The sequence below is a fragment of the Peromyscus maniculatus genome, chromosome 23 (assembly GCF_049852395.1).
Source record: "Peromyscus maniculatus bairdii isolate BWxNUB_F1_BW_parent chromosome 23, HU_Pman_BW_mat_3.1, whole genome shotgun sequence".
In the NCBI taxonomy this organism is placed as follows: Eukaryota; Metazoa; Chordata; class Mammalia; order Rodentia; family Cricetidae; genus Peromyscus; species Peromyscus maniculatus.
The window spans coordinates 43,530,240-43,556,954 of record NC_134874.1 but is presented as its reverse complement, the minus strand read 5'-3'; the positions used below and the strand labels follow the sequence as shown (position 1 = coordinate 43,556,954).

At 49.0% G+C, this 26,715-nt stretch overlaps 1 protein-coding gene across 3 annotated transcripts in view; it reads left to right on the top strand.

Annotated features, from left to right (window-relative positions):
* The first annotated feature begins 3,041 nt into the window (after positions 1-3,041).
* Positions 3,042-26,715, top strand: part of Snx8 (sorting nexin 8) — a 50,745-nt gene continuing 27,071 nt past the window's right edge. Inside the window, exon 1 of one of the 3 annotated variants that reach the window (XM_016009373.3) lies at positions 3,042-3,178. In XM_016009373.3, coding sequence (XP_015864859.1) covers positions 3,085-3,178 — 94 coding nt within the window. In that variant the 5' untranslated portion in view covers positions 3,042-3,084. Of the gene's footprint in view, positions 3,179-3,254; positions 3,432-9,424; positions 9,522-26,715 lie in introns of those variants that run through there. The other 2 variants (XM_076560663.1, XM_076560662.1) reach the window with 2 other exon arrangements.

The following is a 26,715-nucleotide window of genomic DNA, read 5'->3' as shown; positions in this document are numbered from 1 at the left end:
CCGGGTCCTTTGCAAGAGTATTCAATGCTTTTTTTTTTTTAGTTTTTTGAGACAGAGTTTCTCCATGTAGCCCTGGCTGTCCTGGAACTTACTATGCAAACTTTGCTGGCCTCGAACCTGGAGGTGCTACCTGCCTCTGCCTCTGGGAGTGCTGGGATTAAATGCTGACACCACCACTGCCCTTCACATCCAGTCCTCCCAACTGCTGAATCATCCTCAGACTCTAGGGAAATTATAGTAAAACAAGCAAATGAACAAACAACTTACAATGGCTGCAGATGTGACTCAGATGGGGATGTTGGTCAAGTGTTTTTCTAGCTGTACAAATCCCTAAGTTTCATCCAGCTCTCTATGAAACTGTGAGGGGACGGTTCGTGCCTGTCCTGTCAGCCTGAAGCAGGAGGAACAGAACTGCTCAAGGAGCTAGGCAGAGAGTCCAGCCCAAAAAGGTGTTTGAAATGCAAGCATGAGAATATGACTTCAGTCCTAGGGGGAATGGCTGTGTCTGGTGGTGTGTGCTTGCAATTGCAGGGAAGACAGGCTCCTCCCTGAAGCATGCTGTCGAGACAGCCTACATGTCTGTGGTGGATGGCTCCTGAGGAGGAATAGGTTGGAATTTGTCCTTCAGCCTCTACACATACACACACCACAAATTTTAAGGTTATCCTCGACTATATGGAATTTGCAATTAGCCTGGACCATTATCAGAGTCCTTGTTTCCAAAAACATTCAAAAATCTTCATGGTTAAAAAATTATTTCTACAGGCAGTGGTGGCATATGCCTTTAATTCCAGCACTCAAGGCAGAGAGAGGCAGGTGGATCTTTGTGAGTTTTAGGCCAGCCTGGTCTACAAATTGAGTTCCAGGACAGGCAGAGCTGTTACCCAGAGAAACTCTGTCTCCAAAAAAAAGTGCTCAGCCAAAAGATATTTCTACTAAAACTTTTGCACCTCCTCTGTTGTGGGGCATTTGCCAAAGAAGACTGCTTGGACACAGGTTTACACCAATAGGAAGTCTTTATTAGCCACCCAGAGACTACGCTGGGTGTTCAGGAGCCCCGTGTATTAATCAGGGTGAGCTCTGAAGCACAAAAATCATGTCCTGGGTTGACATTCTTCCTTAAAGAGCAGTTAGCCAGAAATGGAACTACAGAAGCCAAAAAGCAAGGTTAGTACATTTAGAGACACCCCCAGAACTGTGAACTTTAATGGATTAGGTCTTCATTTTCTGGCAGGTGGTGCCGTCTACGTGCTGAATTTATAGCCAGAATGGCATTTCCATCATGGAGTCAGCTGTGCTAAGGTCTGAGGCCCTGTTATCCTTTTACACAGCACATACTGTAGTCCTGGGAAATGAAGAGAACGTAGTGTCTAGCAGCTACAGCCCAGCCCAGGGGCTTTAAAGGCTTTAAAGGAACTAGCAAGGAGACTGAACCCAATCTCAGGCTCTGGGCCTGGGAGCTCTGAGTTAGGCCATTCGGTGGAAATCATTAGACAACTATGTCTGGAGGGACAAGGTCTCTACTGTGTAAATAAGGCCCTTCCTGAGGGAGTCCTCCTACTAAGACCCTCTTTATCTCCCAGCCCCTTTGCTTTTCTTTTATTTGAGACTTTTTTTTTTAAAAGACAGAGTCTTTCTACATAAGTCTGCCTATCTTCAAACTCACTATGTAGACCAGACTGGTCTTGAACTCACATTGGTCCACCTGCCTCTGCCTCCCAAGTCTGGTATTAAAGGCTAGTGTTGCCACCCAGGCTTTCTCCTCTTTGCTTTTAGCTCTGGAGGGAGACCCGTTCACTCATCCTTGATGCATCCCTGCAGTTCCCAACTCAGGCCTCACCCCTCCAGTCCCGGGCCAGACACTGCTCCTGTGGGCTCTTACATCCTTGTTCCCTTATAGTCAGGAGCGCCAGGCCTGGTGGCACATAATTCAATCCAGGTACTTGGGAGACTGATGCAGGAGGATGGTGAGTTCAAGGTCTGCCTTAACTACAGAGTGAGTTCAGGGATAGCCTGGGTAATTAAACCCTGAGTCAAAATATATAAAGTTCGGGGTCCTGGTGCACAACTTCAACACCAGCACTCAGGAGACAGAGGCCAGCAGATTTCTATGAGTTCAAGGCTAGCCTGATCCACATAGTAAGTTCCAGGACAGCCAGGATTATGTAGAGAGACCTTGTCTCAAACAAAACCCTCAATAGCCATATACATATAAATAAATGAATAATCCTCTCTTTACATCTTTTTTTCCCTTGCCTCTTCTTTCCTCTCTTATCCCTCTTGTTCTTCTCTTGCCTCTCTTCTTCCTCTTGTCCCTTGTCTGTCTACCTCTCTGTCTGCCTGTCTGCCTCTCTCATATCCCCATTCCAACACAGCCTTTCACTCTCCTCCTCCCTCAATAAACCTCTTGCACTAAAATGAATGAATGAATGAATAATAAAGGGCTGGGGCTATAGTTCAGCAGTAGAGAGAGAGGGCTAGCTCAGCATGTGTGAGCCTATGGCTTCAATCCCCAGTGAGGAGAATGGCCTGGTTATCTGCAAACAATTACGGAATATTGCTCCTCATCAGTAATCTTCCAAGAGTCCTATCATAGTCAGGGCACCTGTTCCCCGGCCAGCTTACCCGCTCCAAATCCTAGAAGGTACTAGAACACTTTAGTGTCCCTAACACCCAAATTCCAAGGCCTGTCCACGGACCTGGGGACCAGAGCGAGTGAGTGGATTAGCATGTGGTATGTGGGCGAGCAAATGCGCGAATGAGTAGCAGAGTGGGTGAGTGAATGGGAAAGAGAACCAGTGACAGTCGCTGGCTGAGGGCGGGGAGTTGCGCGGGCTGCGGCGCTGGGCCACTTGGACGGTACACGGGCCAGCACTCAGCCTTGGACCACAGCAGCAAAACGCAGCCCAGGCCGGAGCCACGTGGTTTGGGCGTGGCCCGTGGACAGAGGCGTGGCCTTAATGCTTGGGACTCGCAGAGGGGCGTGGCGAGGTCGGGATGGGCGTGGCCGCGCCGGACAAGAGCTGACGTGGGCGGGGCTGGCCGGCGGGCGCGGGAGGAAGTCACGTGGGTGCGCGGGCTCACATGACTGGCCGCGCGATGGACCCGCTGCCCTCGCCGGCAGTCGCTGCGGCAGCTGAGGCGGAGGCTGACGAGGAGGCGGATCCTCCGGCGACAGGTAGGGCACGCGGTTCCGTGGAGAGCCAGGCATCTCGCAGTCGGCGACCACCTGTCCGTGCCACACCTCGCCTGACCCGGGGTGGGGCGGGGGACATCCTGGGGCTAACCCCTTCCCGCTGCTTCCAGGGACGCCTCTCCCCAGCTCTCCGGTAGTGCGCGGTCGTGTGGAGTTGCACCTTGATCTTTTCTGATCCCGCCTTGAAAACGCTGGTCTAGAGAGTGGTTAATGATCATGTGTGACCAAGCCCAGGGTAAGGGATGTATCTTCGATATAGACTGTTTTCCTTGGCTTCTCGGCTTTGTGGATTGTGAGGACGCATCCATGTGGCCAGAGGAACAAGGTTGGAGCTAGGCCTGGTGTGTTTCAGCCAGGTCTGGCTAGGTGTCACTGAGCATGGCCATCCAGAGCATTGGTGGAAAGTCAGGGTCTTCCCTAGTCTCTAGGGACGATAGGTTTGGGTCAAGATAGCTTTTAACCCCAGGGGAGGGCAGACATGAATGAACGCCTTTGATGGATGGAGAGACGCGGTGTTTAGGTGGAACTCCATTTGGAGTTGGTCTGCAGTCTTTGGGTCTTGTTGGGTAAAACATTGTAATTTTTTTGTTGTTGTTTTTGAGACAGGGTTTCTCAGTGTAATAGCTTTGGCTGCTCTGGAATTCGCTTTGTAGACTAGGCTAACCTCGAACTCCTGTCTCTGCCTCTGGAATGCTGGGATTAAAGGCATGGGCCAAAAAACATTGTATTCTTGAGGCTGTATGTTGGAGCCACAATGTATGTATATTATCAGGGTGCTTTAAGAATGGGAGACTGTTTGATCTAGGGGCTACTTCTGCCTTAATAAAAATTACTTATCTTTATTATTTTTAACTGTGTGTGTGTGGGGGGGCGCACTGGTCCCCTTTTAGGACAGAAGTATTGGATTCCCCTGAAGCCAAAGTTACATACGCTTGTGAGCCACCCAGCATGGGTTCTGGGACCCAAACGCCAGTCCTCTGCAAGAGCAGTGTGTGCTCTTAACTTCTGAGCCCCTGCCTGAGCCCCTGCCTGTTTGGAGTGGCTTGTAACAGCGGTGATTGATGGGAGATCTCTCGGCAAATTTGGCGTCTTCCATATTGATTCACGCAGAACTCAGCTAATGGCTGACATTAGGAATGATTTTGCCTGGATTTTTGACAGGTAGTTTAGCTCCCTTGGGCAGTGGTGTGACTTGTATATTAGTCACAGCCGTGTAACCCATTCATGATTTACAGGCCATCCTGGTAGCCACGTAAGTTGAAAAATGGGTTTTTTAGTCTGGTGGAACCTAGCTTGTCCTTTCATCCTAATGTGAAATTGGCACCAATCTGGTGAAGTGGTGACGAAAATCTTCCTTATCTTCTGGGAGAAAATAACTTGGAGTGTGTCCTGGAGGCGTTGGCTAGGCGAGCCGGAATCAGAACAGCTTTGAGAACAGCTCTTCAGAAAATCTATTGTTGTGGGTATGCCGTGCATGTGGACATATGTGGCCTGGCACGGGGTGGGGGTGGGGGTATGGCAGCCAGAGGACAACTTCGTGGAGTCCGTTCTCTCCTTCCACTTTTACTCGGGTTCCGGGGACTGGACTTAGGTGGTTGAGCTTGTGTGGTAAATGCCCTTAACCACGGCACCCTCTCACCTGGTCCTGAGGATAGATGTGACTTCAGGGCAAGAGGCTGAGGCAGCCCTCTTTCCACAAGTGGATTTTGATTTCACCCCTCCTGCCTCATCCTCTTCTTCATTTGCCTACGAGCATGCACCTTCATAGTCGGCTGGCTTTTGACACCTCAAAGGAATAACTGGTGTGGCTCCTGGGCACAGCCGATTTCCTCTTCTGTCTTCCGCCCACACTTCAGAGCCGCCGGTGGTGGTCACGCAGGGACTGTGCTATCTTCGTGTTTGTAGTGGTTTGGATGGCCAGGGAAGAAATGTGTCAGTTGTGGTTCTCAGCACATCTCCCCGCTATTGTTTATTTGAAGGGTGAACTGCACGCTCCGTTGGAGATTGCCCTTCGTAAGAACTGAATTTACAAGTAGGGTGGTGGCAGCATCCCATACCATAAATCCCAGCATTGGGGAGGCAGAGACAAGTGGATCTCTGTGAGTTTGAGGCCAGCCTGGGCTCTGAAGCCAGTTCCAGAACAGCTAGGACTGTTACACAAAGAAACTCTGTCTCAAAAAAACAAAACAAAAGAACTCAGTTTACTATGTTGACCAGGCTGGTCTTGCACTCACAGAGATCTTCTAGCCTCTGCTTCCTGATTGCTCAGATTAAAGGCATAGGCCACACCATCCATCCTTATTTGTTTATTTTTCAGACAGGGTCAGCTATGTAGCTCAGGCTGGCCTCAAACCTATTGTCCTCCTGTTTCCTGCCTTTGTCTCCTGAATGCTGAGGTTGTAGGTACATGCCACCACACACAGCTGCACCTTGTGTGTCCAGAAGTCAATGGTCCGAAGCAAGTTTCTCTGGCTAAAAACAAGGTGTCACAATCTCCAGAGGCCGTGAGGGAATGTTCATCTGCCCGCCTTCCCAGACTGTAAAAGTGGCCATCCCTAGGCTGATGATTTCCTTTCCCTAGACCTAAGGCAGGTCTCTCTCATGTTGTCTTGTCTGACTCTCTTTTTGTCTATTTCCACTTTTAAAGACCCCTGTGAATGGGGGACCCACCCAGAAAATCAAGATGTATCATTTCCATATGTTCGTTCATATCAGCTAATGAACAACCTGGAATTTCACTGAAATCCTGATTCCCTTTTGCTGAGTGAAGGCAACAAAGTCACAGGTTCTGGGGTTAGGTTGTAGACATCTTTGGGGTCTTATGTCCTGCCCATCACAAGCGGACATCCTCGGAGTGGACTTGCCAGATCCTAGGGTTTGCACAGTTTGTTTGCATGGCTGCTGCGATGGCTCAGCCAGCGAAGGGACTTGCTGCTAAGCCTGGATGGCCCGTGTCTGATTCCCATATGGGGTGGATGCAGAGAATTAAGAGGTTTTTGTTTGTTTGTTTGTTTGTTTTGTTTTTTCGAGACAGGGTTTCTCTGTGTAGCTTTGCGCCTTTCCTGGAACTCACTCTGTAGCCCAGGTTGGCCTCGAACTCACGGAGATCCACCTGCCTCTGCCTCCTGAGTGCTGGGATTAAAGGCGTGTGCCGCCGCCGGCAATTAAGAGTATTTTAATTAATAATTAGTAATTAAGAGTTGGGTGGTGGTGGCACACACCTTTAAACCCAAAACCCTGGAGGTAGAGGCAGAAGGATCTCTGAGTTTGAGGCTAGCCTGGTCTATAGAGTAAGTTCAGGACAGCTAGGGATACACAGAGAAACTCTGTCTGGAAAAACCAACCAACCAAAACAAAACAAGAGAATACTCTCTTTTTGTTTTAATTTCGATTACCTTGATGAACAGGGAATTTCAGTTTCCTTATCCCCTCCCAGTGTGCTCCATCTGAGTCTCTTCCTCCATTGCTCTCCATCTTAGGTTGTTTTAAAGGTTCATTTATGTATATGTGTCTGCTTGTGCACACTCCGAGGCTAGCAAAGGGGGTCAGATCCCTTGGAGCTAGCCTTGGTGAAGTTTGTGGGTGCTGGGATCTGAACTCAGGTCTTCATGATTGAAGGGCAAAGATTCTTAACCACCGAGCTGTCTCTCCAGCTTCCCACCTTATCTTTTGAGACAGGGTCTCTCCCTGAACCCGGAGCTTGCTGATTTGGCCAGGCGGGTTGCCAGCCTCCTTTAGAAATCCCTTCTGAAGTGGGCTGGGGGTAAGGGGAGGGGGTGGGAGGGGGGAGAATAGGGGGACCTGTGGCTGATATGTAGAACTGAATGGTATTGTAAAATAAAATAAATAAAAATAATAATAATAATAAAAAATACATGAAGCATCTATAACACAACATGGATTAACGCTGAAAAGTCTGTTAAGGGAGGGAAAAAAACCCTAGATTTAAAGAAAAAAGGTCTATATATTATATTCTTTTTTTTTTCTAAAAAAAAAAAAAAAAAAAAGAAATCCCTTCTGTGCTGGGACATGGCACACACTGCCATGCTGTCTCACATGCATAGCAAGCACCTTATTGATGGAGCCATCTCCCCAGCTCCCTCTCTCCTTGTGGATTTGTGTATTGAAATTGGAACTGTTGAAGTATCAGGTTCCAGTGTGGTGGTATCCATCTGTGGTGCCAGCCATTCAGGAAATTCAGGCAGGAGGGTCATGAGATTTTAAAAACGAAACAAAATAAAAAACATGAGCTGCAGGTAGACACCCTCTTCAAAACAAAAACTAAGACTGGAGAGGTAGCTAGGTGGATAAAGGCACTTGCTGCCAAGCCTGACTACCTGTGTTTGATCTCTGAAACCCTCATGGTGTAAGGAGAGAGATGAGTCTCAGAAGTTTTCCTTTGACGTCCACACATGCACTGTGGTGCGCCTCTACCCTCCTCTCCAGATAATAAATAAATCTAATAAAAACAATTTTAAAAATGACGACATTGGTCCCAGTTTGGTGGTGCATGTCTTTAATCCCAATGCTTAGGAGGTAGAGACAGGCAGATAGATTCCTGTCAGTTCTAGGCCAGCTTGGTCTACATAGCAAGCTCCAGGCCAGCCAAGGCTACACGAGACCCTATCTCACTCTTCCCAACAAATAAAGACATTAATATCCATTTAAAAAGCGGGGCTAGAGAGAGGACCCGGGTTCGATCACCAGCATCCACATGGCTCCTCACAGTTGTCTGTAGCTCTGTTTTCAAGAGTTTCAGCACTCTTTTCTGTCATTTTTGGAAATAGCATGCATGTGGTGCATAAACATGTGGGCAAAATACTCATACACTTAAAATAAAAACTAGAGAAATGGTTCAGCAGTTAAGAGCACTTGCTGCTCTTCCAGAGGATCCCTGGTTTGGTTCCCATATGGCTACGTAACAGTCTGTAACTCCAGTTTTAGGAGACCCAGTAACCTCTTCTGGCTCCACAGGCATGCACATGTTGCACATACATATATGCATGCAAACACAAAATTAAAAACAGAAAGAAAGAAAACCCCAGTGGAGCTGGGGGTGTGGCTCAGTGGATGAGCACTTGCTTAGTATACACAAGGACCTGGTTGCATCCTTAGCAATATGGAAATAATAAATACTCAGAAGCATTGGAGCAATTTGGTCTGTGTTGGTGCAGCCTGCGATCTCATTTCAGGGCTGCTGGCCAGCACAGTCTGCCTGCTCCATCATATGATCTCTATATATGCTTACACATACAGACCGTGCACATTGCTGCTTGTGTCTGGGCCCTGCTTCATGCAAGCCTTGGGACTTTAGTCCAGGAGATCCAGGGGAGTCTGGTCTCCATTGTGTTAGCATGGCTCCTTGCGATGGCATTCCATACATTCCAGCCAGCAGCTATCCTCCTGCCCCCTGTGGTCAGGTCCCCTGGCCCCTGCCGTTACTGCCCTGCCGCCTAATCTGCCTTCTAGCTGCTCTTACTGGCCTGCCTGGGCTCACACTCCCTGGCCCTCAGTTCCTTGCCTCGGTGAATTTCCTTCTCTGGGTATTTGCACTTGTCACAGTTCATTGAGCTGTCACCTCGGATGTGTGTAGTTGATGGTGGTTAAATCACCCTTGAAATGGCTGCTCACATTAAGAGCATCCATCTTCTTGTTTTACACACTCATCTTCACATCTCAGCACCTAGAATGACACCTGATATACAGGAGGGGCCTAGACGTTTGAAGAAAACTGCATATTATCATCTCTCTCTTTTTTAAATCTTGTTGCTACTTTTTTTTTTAATTTACTTTTATTTTATGTGCATTGGGGTTTTGCTTGTATGTATGTCTGTGTAAGAGTGTCAGATCTTGGGCAGTGGTGGCGCACTTCTTTAATCCCTGCACTCGGAGGCAGAGGCAGGTGGATCTCTGTGAGTTCAAGGCCAGCCTGGGCTACAGAGTGAGTTCCAGGGAAGACTCCAAAGCTACACAGAGAAACTCTGTCTCAAAAAAAAAAAAAAAAAAAAAGAGTGTCAGATCTTGGAATTACAGACAGTTATGACCTGCCATGTAGGTGCTGAACCCAAGTCCTCTAGAAGAGCAGCCAGTGCTCTTAACCACTGAGCCATCTCTCCAGCCCCTATCATATGTCTCTTAAAAGACAGCATTATATTTTAGTTTGATAATTTATGTTTTAATCTTTTTAGGTTTATTTAATTTCATGTGTGTGGGTATTTTTCTGCATTTATATATGTATACTACATGCTTGTCTGGTGCCTCAGGAGGTCAGAAGAGGGCATTGGATCCCCTGGAAGTGGAGTTACAGGTGGCTGTGAGCTACCAGGTAGGTGTTTTTTGTTTGTTTGTTTTTCGATTCAAGGTCTCTCTGTGTAGCTTTGCGCCTTTCCTAGAACTCACTCTGTAGCCCAGGCTGGCCTCGAACTCACAGAGATCCACCTGCCTCTGCCTCCGAGTGCTGGGATTAAAGGCACGCGCCACCACCACCTGGCCCTAACTGGTGTTCTTTAACTATTGAGCCATCTCTCCAGCCCTGGTTTTTTTTTTTTTTTTCTGATTGTTATTAATTGTTTTAGATAGCATACAAAATAATGGAGTTCCTAGTAACATTTCTATATGTATTTATCATTGTACTTGCTCCATGTTACTCCTTCTACCACTGTCTTTTGCCTATCCCCAAGTTTGTCTTTGATCTCTCTTGGGTAGGGATGCAGCTCAGTTGGCTGAGTGCTTTCAGGAAGCCCTGGGTCTTGTCCCCAGTACTGAGTAAACTGGGTGTGATGGTGCACACCTTTAATCCCAGCACTGGCGAGGTGGAGGCAAGAGGATCATACATTCACGGCTAGTCTTCATCTAGTTAGAATCCAAGCCTACACTATAAGACTATATGAGACCATACTTACACGCACACACACACATACACACATGCACGCACAATTTGCAAGGTAAAATGTGCCAATCTGAAGAAAGAGGAACTAACTGGGTCTCTATTATGTAGAACAGACTTTGTCAGAATTTGTGGTTAGCAGAAAGTGATGTATTCCGAGCAGGGGAATTCTGTTTTCGTGTTATTTTTTTTTTTGTTTCCTGAGAAAAACGAAGCACAAACAAGACATGTTTTTCTGTGCTGTGTGCCAGGGTGGTGGGCAGAGCCCTCAGGAAGGAGTGATGTGGGCACAGCTGGGAGCTGCAGGTGGGATGAGACCTAAGGAGCCTTGTGGTCTTCTGAAGCCTGACTTCCCAGTTCCCTCTGCAGATCGCTAGTGAATTAGAATTAAGGGAGGGGTGGTGTTGGGAATGTGTTTGGAGGCAAATGATAGTCTTAGCTCTTGGAGAATCAGATCCAGGCTTATTAGTGGTTTTTTTGATTTTAGACTGATCTCATGGAGCCTAGACTGATCTCAACCTTGTTTTGTAGCCAAGATTGACGTTGAACCTGTGGATCCTCTTAAATCTACCTCCTAAATGCTAGGGTTATAGGCATGCACCATCACATCTGGTGTGCAGTGCTGGGCATGGAACCCTAGGCCTCACACATGCCAGATGAGCCTCCACTGACTAAGCCCCAGCCCAGTTCTAGAGACTGAACACACTGTGTTGTGCATGCTAGGCCAGGGCTCTGATTCTGAGTGATATCCCAGCTGTCTTTTTGCATTTTGTCATTTTAGTGGGCCTGTATGTGTGTGAAACGTTTGAATGTTGATGTGTATGCCTATGTAAGGGTGTGGGTGCCCATGCCTGGGGGTCAGAGTCTAACGCTGGGTCTCTTTGTGTATCTCCACCTTTTTTGTTTGTTTGTTTTAGACAGGGTCTCACTTTGTAGCCTTGGCTAGCCCGGAACTCAGTATGTAGACAAGGCTGACCACAAGTTCATCAAGATCCCGCTTCTGCCTGCAGAGTGCTGGGGTGAAAGGTGCATCCTACCTTGCTCCTCTCTACCTTGCTTTTTGAGACACAGTCTCTCTCAGAGAACTGCCGGAGTAGGCTGACTCAGCAGGGCTGGCTCTCTGCTAGCTCCAGGGAGCCTCCTGTCTGTACCTTCCTGGTGCTGGAATTGCAGGCACGCACGGCCACACCCAGCTAGTTTTCTTGGTGCTGGGTGGGCTTCGAACTCAGGTTCTCATATCCCAGGGCACAACTTCCCCTACTGCGCTCCCTTCTGTCTGATTTTTCTTTTGAGACAGGATCTCTTTACTTTGCCCAGGCTGGTGTGGAATTCAGCTTGGTGTAGCTAGTTACAAACTTGCAGTCCTCCGGCCTCAGCTTCCTAAGTAGCTGGGATGATAGGCTTGCAACCCCCCACCCCCAGCTCAGCTGCTGCTGTTTGTGTCCACGGGTTGTGGAAGGCATTTTGCTGCCTCTACAATGTGGGCTTTGGTGGGGTCTTTTAGCTCCTAGGAGTGTTTTTGAGTGGCTTTGTGATGTTTGCTGAGGAAGCTGTTGTCTGGTAGATTCTCTGAAGATATGCAAATTATTTGTTTATATTTATTTATTGGGACAGGGTTTCTCTGTGTAGTTTTGACGCCTGTCCTGGATCTCACTCTGTAGATCAGGCTGGCCTCGAACTCACAGATATCCGCCTGCCTCTGCCTCCCGAGTGCTGGGATTAAAGGCCTGCGCCACCAACGCCCGGCTTACTTTTATTTTTATTTTTTATTTTTATTTATTTATTTTTTTGAGACAGGGTCTCATGAAGTCCAGATTGGCCTCAAAACTCACAATGTAGCCGTTAGTAAATTCCTGATCCTCATGGCTCCACTTCTTGAGTACAGAGATGGCAGGCATGCACCACCCTGGCTCCTGGTTGACATGGTGCTGGACCCAGGACCCAGGACATCCTGCGTGCCAGGCAAGCACTCTACCAACCAGCCTCCTCCCCATCCCTACAGTTATATCATTTACCAACAATCCTCCAAGCCTGGTTTGTGCCTGGGAAGTGTTGACTGCTTGAGTCTTGGGGGTGAGTTGTGATCAGAACCCAGTAACACTTAATGCTGGATGGGAATTGGTGCTTTGAGGAAACGTTGCTTAATAAGCGCAGAGAACAGCCAGCACAGACGTTTTCCAGAGACTCTGATCCCTCAGCACTTTAGCTTGGCTGCAGCATCCTCCCGCAGTTCCCTGTTTCCGGTGCAGCTTATGAAGTTGTCCTCACTGTGTCCGGGGTATATGCTCTCACAGTCTGTTTCTTTCCACTGATATTTTTATTTTATCTTGATTTTTTTATTTGGTGGAGATAGGGGTTTATGTACAAGGCCCAGACTGGCCTTGAACTCACTGTGTAGCCAAGGATGATTTGACCTTCTGATCCCCCTGCCTCCACTTCCCAAGTGTGGGGATCAGAGGCAAGCACCACCAGGCCTGCCTTTTGTGATGCTGGAACCAAGAGCATGCTGTGTGCCGAGTGCGTGCTATACCAATCGAGTCCCAACCTGAGCCCGACTGTCAAGTTGTTTTTGAAGTGTTCTATTCAGTGGCATAGTGTTGGTAGCTCAGAATGGATTACTGAACTACTCTAAAGGCATGGTGGCTCATGCCTGTAATCCCAGCACTAGGAAGGCAGAAGCAGGCGATCTGTGAGATGGGGGAGCTGGACTCCTGAAGCTGGGACTGGATGGGAGTTGAGGACTGCAGGGCAGGAGCAGAAGAGAGAACAAGGCTGGGTCCTGTCTTAGTCACTTTTCTATTACTATGACAAAACACGCATGACCAAGGCAACTTATAAAAGAAAACATTTAATTGTGCTTACTGTTTCCAGAGGGTTAGAATCCATGATGGGGGAACAAAGGTATGGTGACAGGAACAGCTGAGAGTTCACGTCTTGATCTGCAAGTAGGAGGCAAGGATGGATACACACACACACACGCACACGCACACGCACACGCACATGCACACGGACACGGACACGGACACACCGCACACACAGAATGGTGCAAGTCTTTTGAAACCTCAAAGCATCCTCCTGCCCAGTGACACATGTCCTCTAACAAGGCCACACCTCCTAATCCTTCCCAAACAGTTCCACAAACTGGGGCCTGGTCCATCAAACATAAGAGCCTATGGGGGCCGTTCTCATTCAAACCACCACAGGTCCATGCACTGTTTAGGTTTGGGGAGCCAGGGAAGAGGGCTTTTGGTGGGAGGCTTTTCAGGTATGTGAGTGGGCTTTCTAAGGGCAGCGGGTGCTCCTGGGGGTTCTCTGGTGTGCTTCCCCTGTGGAACAGTTTAAGCTTCACTGCAGGTGAGGAAATGGCAGTGCAAGGTGGTCTGTGGTAAGTGGTCGCCCAGGGGTCACAGCAGGTGTCTGGCTCTATTGAGGAGTGTGGGTACTCTTGTTCCTGACTACCGTGGACATGGGCTGTTGTCCTGTACTCCGCTTTTGTGACTTAATCTACCCTGAACTCACTGACTAGTGTCTCATGGAGAGGCTTGGGATCTCCCCTCACCTGGCTTCTTGACGGGAGATGGTGGCTATGATTGTCATGCTGTATACTGCCTAAGCCCAGGTGTGATGCACCCCACTCCTCAGAGCAGAATGCTCTTAACATGATAAAAGGCTACATCAAAAGCGCTCTGTTGGCACCCAATGGAGCGGGCGCTAGTCTCTCCAGTTGGCTCCGGCTTAGGCACAGCCATGCATCTGGCCAGCAGGCACAGGGCATAGAGCCGGGTGCCCAGCAGGGCTGCGTGTGGGTCTTTGGCCGGCTGCCTCTCCAGAGCAAGCCACCACTTCCTGAATTCTGGGAGGCGCTGGCCAAGTTCCCCACAATGAATTGTGCTCTCCACTTCCCCCAGCCTAGCTCTGGCCAGCTCATCTTGGAGTTTCAGGGTATCTGAGTGTCAGATGACAGTTACCTTAGGGTGGAAATTCAGTCTCCACAATTGTGCCCATGTGGGTGTGGGGGAGGATCTGACTCAGTAGTTCCCCTTCTGTAACATATTCCCAGTTCCTAATTTCTTGTGTGGATTTCTAGGGCCTTCTGATTCTGGTTAACTGTATTCTTGGGCTGCCTGTGCCTCCGGCAGTGGAAAGCAGGGAGCCTTGCCTTAGCTTTCATGTTCCTGCCACAGATCAATAAGGCTTGTGTAAATGGATTCCGACTTGTGGGGTTTGGCTGATGACATTCCCAGTGCCTGCTGGGTATTCTCTAGGAGCACCTAGCTTTTTGTTTTTTGAGATAGGAACTTATATAGCCCAGACTGGCTTTGAACTTGCTGTGTAGCCAAGGGTCGCCTTGGACTCCTGATCCACCCTTCCGTCTCCACTTGATAATACAGCTAGGGGCCAGCATGAGGATGGTACCCAGGGCTCTGTGAATGCTAGGCGAGCACTCTACCGCCAAACCACCAAACCAGCCCTTCCCTCCATGCCCTCCCTGCTCCTTTCTGAGACAGGCTGTCACTGGAGCCCAGGCTGACTTGGAACTCTTTGGATCTCCTGTCTCAGCCTCCGTGTGTTAGGATTGTAGATAGGCCTGTGCCACCATGCCTAGTCCGCTGTGGTGGCTCAGGCGGGCTTCCTGTGTAGCCTTCAGTAGGACGTGGATGGTTCTGAGATGTTTTAGAATATTTTCACTTTTGTGTCAGAGAACCTGAGTGACTTTCAGAGTTCATCAACCAGAGCTTAAGAGGAGGGTTAAGAGAGAGAGAGAGAGAGAGAGAGAGAGAGAGAGAGAGAGAGAGAGAGAGAGAGAGAGAGAGAGAGAGAGAGAGAGAAAACGAGCGCGCCAGCCAGGCAGTGGTGGCCCGCCTTTAATCCCAGCACTCAGGAGGCAGAGGCAGGCAGAGCTCTGTGAGTTCGGGGCCAGCTTGTTTTACAGAGTCAGATCCAGGCGGCCACTGCTTGTGGGGGTGGGGGGGAGGAGGGGAATCCCAACAAAACCTTAGCAAACTGAGAACAGATTGATTAGAGAGACAAGGATCCTTTGTGAACTTCGAACTCACAGTGTGTCAGTTCTTCCAAGGTCCCCACACTGGCAAACAGCGTCCTTCCCTTTTAAACCCTGCAAGGGTGCCACTGGGCTTCCTCGTTGGTGAGTGCTTCCAAGATGAGCTGAAGTTTGATAGGTCCTTTGAGAAGCAGGTGGCTGGGGGTGTGGCTTGCCTAGCATGCACAAGGCCCTGGGTTCCATCCCCAGCACCCTATGGCTTAGGCATGGTAGTGGTGCATGCCTGTAATCCTTGCACTTGGGAGGACTTCAGGGTCATTTGGGGCTATGTAGTGAATTGGAAGCCAGCTTGTACATATCAGACTGTGTCTCCAAAAAGAGTCTTCGGTAGTTCCTGGGGGAGCAGGATCCAGGACCCTTTGCCTAGGCCTGCCTCCTGCCTCAGATTTGAGTTTCAAGAACTCATCAGAGTGATGTTTCCAGCCCAGCGCTTGTGCTTCTTCACAGCAGAGGTAGGCCTGGGAGAGATTTTCCCCATTGTGCTCTGTGTGCTTGTACTGACCTTTGGAAGGACTGGCTACTGACCAACCTGGAAGTGTCTGTGTGTGTGTGTGTGTGTGTGTGTGTGTGTGTGTGTGTGTGTGTGTGAGAGAGAGAGAGAGAGAGAAAGAGAGAGAGAGAGAGAGAGAGAGAGAGAGAGAGAGAGAGAGAGAGAGAGAGAGACACCACCTGCATATAGGTAGTCAGGTCTCTCCTTCTCCCCTGTGGGTCCCAGGAACTGTGGTTGTTACGTTTGGTGGCTTCTTTGCCTGCTGAGCCATCTCATTGGCACCGCTTACTGTTTATTCATTCAGTTTTTAAAGATTTTTTTTCCTGAAATATTTTGGTGAGGGAGTTGAGACAAGTTCTTTATGTAGCCTAGACTGGCCTTGAACTGAGAGATCTGCCTGACTCTAGCTCTGGAGTGATGGGATTAAAGGCATGGGCCACTGCACCTGGCCGTTTTTCCCCTTTTGAATGTCTGTGCACCATGTGCGTGCAGTGCCCATGGAGGCCAGGAGAGGGCGTCAGGAGTTATTGATGGTTGGTAGTTGCCTTGTGGCCACTGAGAATCAAATCTGGATCTTTTGCAAGAGCAGCCAGTGCGCTTACCCACCACGCAATCTCTCCAGCCCCTATTTTTTATTTAATTTATGGCTGTTTTTCATGTGTGTATGTATACCACATGCATGCAGTGCCTGCAGAGGCCAGTGGGGATGCTGAATTGTGAGCCATGTAAACCCTTTCCTCCCCAACTTGCCTTTTGGTCATGGTGTTTCGCAGCAATAGAAACCCTAACTAAGACAGGTCCCTTTTTATTGTCTTTTCAAGACAGTGTCTCAGGCTTTCCTTGAGCTCGCTATGTAGCCCAGGCTGGCCTTGAACTGAGATCTTTTTTCTTCCACCTTCCCATTGCTGGTGTAGTGGATGTAAGCCGACAACCCAGCCGTGATCCTGTTTTGTTTTTGTTTTTCAAGTCAGGGTTTCTCTGTGTAGCCCTGGCTGTCCTGGAACTCACTCTGTAGACCAGGCTGGCCTCAAACTCAGATCCTTTGCCTCCTGAAAGCTGTCATTTAAAGATGTCCACCACCACATCACCACATCCAGAGTTTTGTGTGTGTGTGTGTGTGTGTGTGTGTGTGTGTGTGTGTGTGTTCGTGTTCACATGTGGGTATGAAGGTCAGACATTGACAGTGAGTATCTTCTTTTTTTTTTTTGTTGTTGTTGTTGTTGTTTTTCGAGACAGGGTTTCTCTGTGCAGCTTTGTGCATTTCCTGGAACTTGCTTTATAGACCAGGCTGGCCTCGAACTCACAGAGATCCGCCTGCCTCTGCCTCCCGAGTGCTGGGATTAAAGGCCTGCACCACCACCGCCCAGCGACAGTGGGTGTCTTCTACAGTTACTCTTGACCTTATTTAGTGAGGCAGGGTCTCACTAAATCTGGAGATGACCTGACTGTCGAGCCCCAGGGATCCTCCTGGCTCTGCCTCTGCAGTGCTGGAATTATAGGCGTGCACCACCACCACACCGGGCTTTTATTCAGATGTGGGTTTTGGGGGGTTGGACTTGGTCCTCACGCTTTATGGCGAGCACTTTACTGACTGAGCTATCCCTGCAGCCCCGTGATCTGTTTTCTACTGTGTGGTGTTGGGGTGCAGGGTTGGCTGGGTGCCGATGGAATTTTTTTTCTGGGTGCACATTCTGTGCTGGTTTCATGTTAGGTGGTCTTGAAAAGTCAGAGTCCTACATAGGTTTGGATTTAGGGGAAAGCCATGAGCAAGACAAACGAAGGAGGACTCCAGCAGGAGACTTGGGCTGGGCTGGGGCTTTGGGGGTGGGGTGCTTGCTTGGCTTGTTTAAAGCTCGGGGTTCTTCTGTTCTAGCCATGTTAACTATGTTAACCCAAGTGTGGTGCCTGTAATCTCAGCCCTGAGGAGGTGGAGGATCAGAATTTCCATCCTGGGCTACATAGGGAGTTCGAGGTTAGACCTTTCCCACTCCCCTTCTTAAAAAAAAAAAAGACTCAGCCTAATGTTGGGGACTATGAAGGGAAGTAGATGAAGCACTTCCTGCTTGGAGTCGTGTTGGAACTGAAGTTGCAGGGTTTGGATCAGATCTCCACAGCTAATGAGCACCTGTGGTACCCACAAGCCTTGCTGACACTTCCCTCCCAGTAAGGACAGGGGGCCACTGCTGGAGCACATGGCTCCGCTCTCTGTTGCTTAGCTGTCTCTGTGGCACACTGCAGCATCACATCATCAGGGTTCTTCCTTATGCTCTTTTGGCAAAATGGATAGAGCAGATGCAGGGGCTCATAGAGCAGAGGAAGGATCCCGCCAGCGTGGGGTGTGGTCTCAGGGTTCACCACTGTTGTGTCAGCAGCTTCTGTGGTGGCTTCTCACCAGGGCAGTTTCCATCACTAGCAAGACCCTGACTGAGATGTGTTGGTGTTGGATGTGCAGCTGTTACCATGGTAACACAGTTTCTACTCTTTGCTTGAGTTATTCGACTTTCTTGATTGAGATTATTGCTTTGCATTCATTTATCCAGCAGGTGTTAATTGAGCATCTGCTGTGGACTGGGCATCTTTTTCTCTTTTAGTTAAAACACACACACACACACACACACACACACACTATTGTGGCTAGAGAGATGGCTCAGTGGTTAGGAGCACTGTTCACTCTCCCAGGGACTGGAGTTCTGTTCCCAGCACCCACATGGCAGCTAGCAAGTCTGTAGCTCTAAGGGATCTAACACCTTCTGACCTCTGGGCATTGCATACATGTGGTGCACAGATGGACATGCACACAGATACACACATAAAATAAGTCTTTAAAATATTTTGTTTTGTTCATATGTGAATACCTGCTTGTGTATGCAGGTTCACGTGCATGTGTTTGTGTGTATTTGTGTGCAGGCACACATACTTGTGTGCATGTGCATATGTATAACAATTGTTGTTTCTCAAGTGTCACACGCCTCTTTTTTTTTTCTTGAGGCGTGGTTTCACTGGCGCAGAGATCACCCGGTGGGCTCGGCTGAAACCCTCCCATCTGAGTCTCCTCAGCATGTCCTACTGCACCCGCCAGATTCCCTCAGTGCTGGCCATCAAATTCAAGTCCTCATTCTTGAGCAAGCAGCACTTCATTGAACCACTTCCATAGTTGGTTCCCCCCACCGCACCCCTTCTCGGTATTGCCATCAAATAGTTCATTGGTCTGGCCAGTCTAGCTAGCCAGCTTGCTCTGGGGAGTTAGTTGTCTCCAGCTCCTAAACATGGGGGTTATGGAGGCTGGCCTCCGTGCCCACTTGTACGTGTTCTGGGATCTGAATTCAGGTCCTCACCCTTATGTGGTAAGTGCTTTATCCATGGAGCCACATCTCCAGCCCCTGGCACTGTGCTCCATCCTTGGGATAGTGACTGAACACAGTGAACACACACCTCCATTTTGCAGAGCTGATGTTCTCACGAGAACCACACAGCAGTCAGGAGATGTAATAATCAAAAATATACCTTAGAATGTGCTGGAAAGAAGCAGAGCCAGGGGGTGCTGTGCTGGGGATGCAATGCTGATGTTGTAAACTATACCCGTTACCAATAAAAATGCCACAGAGAAAGCTGCGTTCACAGCCAGGAACCTGAGGAGGATAGGAAGTTGGTCCAGTGGGGGGGGTGGGTAGCTGGGTGGGTAGGGGGAGCCTTCTGGGTAGAGGAGACAGCTATGCCAAGGCTTCAGGCCAAGGGCAGGGGTGAGGCTGCTGAATTGGAGGGATCTAGGGAGCTGCAGAGTAGTGTTTACTGGCTGTCAGGGGAAAGAACACTGTGTCGGGGATGGCGGGGGACTTGAGGAAGCCTTGTTTAAGACCTGGTGTCCTTGGGGACTGCCTGGCATCCTCAGTGAGGAAGCTGTACTCATGGTTTCTTTTCTTCCTTTTCCCTTTCTCTTCCCCTTTTCCTTTTTAATCTTTTCCTGTTCTCTTCCTACCTTCTGCTTCCTCCTCTTTTTTGAGACAGCGTCTCCGGTAGCCCAGGCTGATCTGGAACTCCCGATCTTCCAGCGTCCACCTGAAGAATGGCTGGGCGGTGGAGTGCTGGTATTTTAAAGTGTGCACCACCTCACCCTTTTGGAGGGGTGCTCAGATGGACCCCAGGGCTTCATTCGTGCTAGGCAAGCGCTCTACCCACTGGGTCACATCCCAGCCTGGCTTCCTCTTTTAACATAATGAGTTTTTGTTTGTTTGTTTTTCCCCACTGTGTTTCATGAGAGTACTTGGTCCCTCCATGAACAGCGTCTTTGAGGATATTCTTGTCTGATACTTGACTGTTAGGAATCTGGCATCGGTCCTATGGCCTATAAAAGCCCACTGGCAGAAAAACAAATTTGTATTTCCTTATTGTTGATCTTGAGCACTGAGTGAAATCACAGCAGAATGTGGTATATTTGAGGTGGTTATGCCCTTCATAGTGGCAGAGACCAGTTGGTGGGCCTGGCTAAGTGAAGCCCAGTGGTGCTCCCTCCGCTCTGATTGGCTACGAGGACTCCGTCTTCACTGTGGAGTGTGTATGCACTGCACATGAGAAAGGATTGCAGTAAGCCCAGGAGTTACGTTAGACATGGTGGTGCTGGCTCCTAGCTACTTGAGTTGATGTAGAGGGCTTGCAAGTTCTATACCTGTGTGGGCAGCTTATAAGTATAACCCTGTTTGAAAGAAAAGTTTTTAAAAAAGGGCTTGGGATGTGGCTCAGTGGTAGAGCCCCTGCCTAGAATCCCCCAGTGAGGGGCTAGGGGTGTGGCTCAGTGGTAGAGCACCTGCCTAGAATCCCCCAGTGAGGGGCTGGGGTGTGGCTCAGTGGTAGATCACAAGCCTACCATGTGAGCCCTTAGGTTCAATCCTCAGTAAAGAAAAGACTGTAAGTTAGTTGATTCTAAGTTTTGGAAAAGGTGTGTCTTCAGACTGAGGGAAAGAAGATAGAAAAGACTGAGCATTGGCCCAAGTGGGAGGCAGCTGGGCCTGTTGCTTGAGGGAGTGTAGATTGGCTGAGTCACATAGGAAAACTGGAAATATTTACTAAGCTGAGCATATGCAAGAGCTGTGATCCGGCACGTACACTCACGCCTGTGTTATGTACCCAACAGAAGTGCATGCAACATATGTCCACAAAAGCCATGTTCTGGAACATTCTCAGCAGTGGCATGTGTCATAGATTGGCAGTGGAACTACCCAGATGCTCAGCGGGCATGGAATGAGTGACCAGTGGGCCATAGCTGTATGGCAGGATCCATGGAAGGGACAGGCTGCATTCCCTGTGTGTGACCTGTGAGCTTCAAGCTGGAGTTGGAACCCAGGCTCTGACAACACTGTATAAAATAGACTAGGCCAACCTGTGAGAGATGTGCCCCATGGCGGTGGTGGCCAGAGAGAGATATGAAGTGTTAGTCTGTCATTTTGTTACTTTAAAAAACAAAAGCATGGGCAGTGGTGGTGCATGCCTTTAATCCCAGCACATGGGAGGCAGAGGCAGGAGGATCTCTGTGAGTTTGAAGCTAGCCTGGTTTACAGGGCAAGTTCCAGGACAGCTAGGACTACACAGAGAAACCCTGTCCCAGAAAACTGTAGGCTTGTTCACACACACGTGGCTGCTCCCACCCACCTGGAGATTCATAGCCTACACGCCTGGGATGGGCCTAAGAACATGAATTCCACATAAATTCCTAGGCACTGCTGTTTTGCTGGCCCTAAGGCCATAGACTGACAATTATTGTCAAGGACAGACAAATGCAACTGAAGAGCAGGCCTACACGCTTTCCCAGCATTTAACAGTGACCAGGTGCTCCTAAACACTTCTGCAGGCTTTTATTTTCCAGATTGGGGAAAATAAACAGCAGCATGTCAGAGTACAGTTGCATGGAAATGAGATGAAATGGAGGATCCTGGTGTGGTGGTTCCTATCTGTAACTCCTGCACTGAAATCCCTAAGTCAGGAGGATGGCAAGTTCAAGTCTTGACTAGGCCACAGAATGTGTTCAAGAGCAACCCAGGAAACTTAGTGAGAAACTATTCCTAAAAGTAAAAAAGAAAGCCGAGGATATAGCTGAGCAAAGCGTCTGCCTAGAATCAGTGAGGGGCTGGGGTATGGATCAGTGGTGGAGCACCTGCCTAGAATCCCCCAGTGAGGGGCCGGGGTGTGGATCAGTGGTGGAGCCCCTGCCTAGAATCCCCTAGTGAGGGTCTGGGGTGTGGCTCAGTGGTAGAGCCCCTGCCTAGAATCCCCCAGTGAGGGGCTGGGATGTGGCTCAGTGAAGCACTTGCACTGGAAGGTCTTGAGTTTAAGATCAGCCTTGGCCACATAACAAGATATATCAGAAGAAGAGGGAGGGGGTTGGGGGAAAAGGTAGGCAATGGAGTAGGAGATATTCTCAGCATTCACCAAGCAGATTCCTTCTCAAGCTCGTGAAACTGCACTTTTGATTTAGCAACTTCTCTGGGGGACTGGAAAGATGATGGGTCAATGGTTAACAGCCTTGCAAGTTCAATTCCCAGCACCCGCGTGATGACTAACAACCATTTGTAACTGAAGGTCAAAGGGATCCGACTCCCTTTTCTTGCCTTTACAGGTAGCAAGCATTGCACCCAGTGTGCGTTCATACATGCTGACAAAACATTCATATATATAAACTTATTTAGCTTTAATAAAATTAAAACAAACAAAAACCTCTGAGCTGAGTTCTGAAATAAACAAGTTGTCCTCAGGAAATGGGAGCAGAAGTTTCCTCATCCTTATCATGACCACAGCTTCAGAAATGACAGTTCAGCAGCTCTGGGGCCAGGAGACAGCAGGATGCCCCGAGACTCAGGAAGCAGTCGTCCTCCATCCAGAGGCCACCGACTCCAGCCCAGGCCCCCTGCCCCGTGTGGGTGCTGCCTAAAGCACTCCCCTGGTTGTGTTTGTTACATTGCTGGAGCAGGCACCCAGAGCCCTGCACGCCGGGCAGGCGCTGTGCCACTGAAGCCAGGCCCACCCCAAAGCCAGCTTGAGAGCAAGTGCACCAAGGAAGCTGCTCCTCAGTCCAGCAGGCTGAGGCCGAAGGATCTGTTGAACCCAGGAGTTGGAGGCCAGACTGAGCAAGATAATGAGATCCCATCTCAAAAAAAAAAGAGGGCTGTGAGAAACCTTGCCTGGCACCTGCAGAGGCCTGGATTCCAGCCCAGCACTGCAGGAAGGGAGAGAAGGCAGCCCTTCCATAGCCTCCATGAGCACTTCCCACCCAGTCCCTCCAGCCCCGCAGTCTATGGAGACTGCTAACTTCCCCACTCCATCTGGACTGCTTTTCAACCATCAAGTGTGTTTCCATATGTCTGCAGAACACATTTTCAGATTTTCTGCAAAACAACAAAACCGCCTAAATCCCTAGCCACACAAATAATCACTCTTAACACTTTTTTATTCAGTCTGTTCATTGTTTTTTGCTAATTACCTTTGAAATGTCTCTGTTGGTTCTAATCACAAAATATTTCAAACACCCAAAATAATAGAAAAAAGAGCTGTACATAGTGGCACATGCCTATAATCTCTGCACTTGGAAGGCTGAGAAAAGAGGATTGTCACATGCCTCAAAACAAACATTGTCAGGTGGTGGTGGTGGTGGCAGCCTTTATCCCAGCACTCGGGAGGCAGAGGCAGGTGGTGGATCTTTGGGTTTGGGGCTAGCCTGGTCTTCAGAGCGAGTTCCATGAGAGCCAGGTGATTCTAATGTAGCCAGTTGACTCTATGTGAGCTCTGGGACTCTGCCACCTGTCACTGGCCTTCCTTCCGCTCTGTGGTAGTGAACTGACAGCTGAGATTTGCCCCTATATAGCATTGAAGTTGGAGTCTGCAGGAAGGTTCAGTCAGTTCCTTCTCCCACCGAGCCAAACAGAAGAACCTCACAACCTCTTTGAGAACAAACACCAAGTGTCCTGTTGGTCAGTGTGCCTTTTCCTAGGCTGCCATAGGAACTAGGAACTTTTTGTTTGGTTATTTTTGAGACAGGGTCTTTCTACATAGCTCTGGCTGTTCTGGAACTCACTATGTAGACCAGGCTCGTCTCCATCTCACAGAAATCCTCCTGTCTCTGCCTTCCAAATGCTGGGATTAACGACATTTGCCACCATGACAAGCCTAGACATAGAAACTTCATTGTAGTTCATTGTGGGAAGGGCACTGATGGACCAAAAGAATGACTCCATCCAAGCCCCTCCCCTCTTGCTGAACTGGTTGAGTTTATTGGGGTTAGTTACAGAAGCATGGGCAATCCATGGGCTATACCAGCAAGACCTGGTCTAAACATTGGGGATCCTGGGTTGGGAAGCATCTTCTTGAGGGTCCTGAAGACTCCTGAGGTTTTCGAGTCTCTCTCCCTCCGTGGAACCATGTCAGTAGGCTGAGTCTGGTGGCGGCTGCTGTGTGTCCAGACTGTGATGGTCAGGTTCAGCCGACAGGAAACACCACACGGTGCCTGTGATGGTTCTAAGAGAGCTTTCCGTGGTGAAGAGTGTCTGTCCTACAACACGGAGTTGGGGACGTCTCCAGCAGCCCCTCCATTGCTCAGCCTGGAGTCGTGTGGTCCTGAGCAGCTTGGCCTTGGCCTCCTAGCAGCACTAGTGAGCTGCCCGCCTGCCCCTGTGTATACCATACACCTTGCAGGAAGTGTTCTGGCCTGGGACTGCTGTGCTGTAGTCAGCATTTGTGAAAGAGTTGCTTCAGCAAATGACAGAGAGGGCTGTGGCGTGGTTTACAAGGAATGTCCTGTTTGCTCCTGCTGAACCCTTTGGACTCCTCAATTACCAAGTTACTGTCTAAACATTCAGCAGGAAGAACCTTGGGAACAAACGAGAACTCTGTGTGTGTGTGTGTGTGTGTGTGTGTGTGTGTGTGTGTGTGTGTGTGTGTTTGTGTGTGTTTCATTACTTTTGTTGTTGTTTTTGAGACAGGGCTCTGTGTAGTCAAGGCTGGCCTCATTCATTTTGTAGCTCAGGCTGGCCAGGAACTCATAAACCTCTTCGTTTCAGCTGGGCCTGCAGCTGTGACTGCCGTGCCCGCCTGGGGTTGTTTCTTTGTCCATTAGTGGGTAACTGACTCGGAATCACAACATCTTGAGTTTTGCTGGTTGTCTGTCTCCATTTCCCCTTTGTCTGGGGGTCATCACATGGCTTCATACTCTCTATGGGATGGATGACTCCCTGTTTTTAGATCTTGTCTTAGTTACCTTTCTTTTGTTATAACAGAATACCATGACTTGCCAAGGCACCTTATAGAAGAGAGCATTTGATTGGGGCTTACAGTTTCAGAGGGTGAGTCTATGGCGATCATGGTGGGGAGCATTGTGGCAGGCTGGAAGGAAGGGCATGCTGGAGCTGTATCTGAGAGCTCCTGTCTTGAGACACAGCCACGAGGCAGAGAGGACTGGCTGGGAAAGGCCTGGACTTGTGAAACCTCAAAGCCCACCACAGTGACATGCCTCCTCCAATAAGGCCACATCTCCCAGTCCTTCCCAAACAGTTCCACCATCTGAGGGCCAAGCATTCAAACATATGAGCCTGTGGGCCATTCTCATTCACACCACCACACCTGCTTGTCCTGCATCTGCTTAGCTCTCCTGTAGTGGCTCCTCTGCTCTTAGGGTAGGGAAGTCTCCCGAGAGGAGAAGTCTGTGAGTCCTTTACAGACTCCCATGTCATTGGAAGTGAACACCTACAAAAGCTCTGCTGTCGGGGACATCTCTTCTCTTTAGTACATGCGGGGGCTCTGTCACTGAGCCGTGCCGCTCCAGCCCCTTGCTGGAGGATTCTAAGCAAGCATTCTACCAGAGCCTCATTTCCCAGTCCACGTTGTACTTTCTGAGACAGGACTGGCCTTGAGCTTACTATATCTACCCCAAGTTGGCTTTGAACTTGTGGTCTTTCTGACTGAGCTTCCCAAGAAGCTCCTATCCGAAGCAGCCTGAACCACCAGTCATGGCTCCTGGGGGAACACTTTCGAAGTTTTTGTTGGTGGCTTCACAAAATGTTTCTGGACTGGAGGGTAATAAATCTGGAAGGAAGTCAGTGACGTTTATTGAGTGTTTTATTTTCACCAGCTATTTTCAGCCGTGCTGTGTCATTCAATTCTGAGGCACACTGCCTGCCAGCTGAGCACCCCACAGTGAAGCAGTTTGTTCCAGAATGGTTAGAGTAGGGAGCGCATGAGGTTGGTGGGGCCTGTCTAGGGGATGCTGGCGGACTGGAGGGATTCTTGCCGTGTTCTTGGCAGAGTGGTACAGGCCCGCTGGGTGGTGAGGGCTACTATGTCTTCCTTTGTGTATGTGTTGCAATTGGGTCTTGCTGTATGGTCAATTTGGCCTCAGAATCTGACGCCCCCTTCCTCTGCAGTATCGGAGAGCTCCTATCTTGAGACACAGCCACAAGGCAGAGAGGGTTGGCTGGGTGCTGGGATTATAGGTATGTGCCGCTGCGCTTACCTCTTAGAAACTTTTCTATTACATTTATCCATTTATTTATGGTTGGCGGAATACATGTGCCATGGTGCACGTGTGGCAATCTAAGGACAACTTGTGAGAGTTCACACACACACACACACACACACACACACACACAGTTCTCTCCTACTGTTAATGTAGGTTCTAGGGATCAAAGTCAGTCACATTTGGTGGCATGGACCTATACTTCTGAGCCATCTTGCCAATCCTGTTTTTTATTTATTTACTTACTTATCTATTTATTTGAGACAGGGTTTTTCTGTAGCCTGGCTGTCCTGGAACTCACTCTGTAGACCAGGCTGTCCTAGAACTCAGAGATTCACCTGCCTCTGCCTCCCAAGTGCTGGGATTAAAGGTGTGTACCATCAGTGCCAGACTCGCTTGCTCTATCTGTATATCTATCTGTCTGTCTGTATATCTATCTGTCTGTATATCTATGTATCTATGTATCTAGCTAGCTAGCTATCATCCATCCATCCGTCTGTCTACCTACAACTATCTACCTATCTATCTATATCTATCGTCTGTCCATCCATCATCCATCCATCCATCTATGTATATAAGTGTATATGGT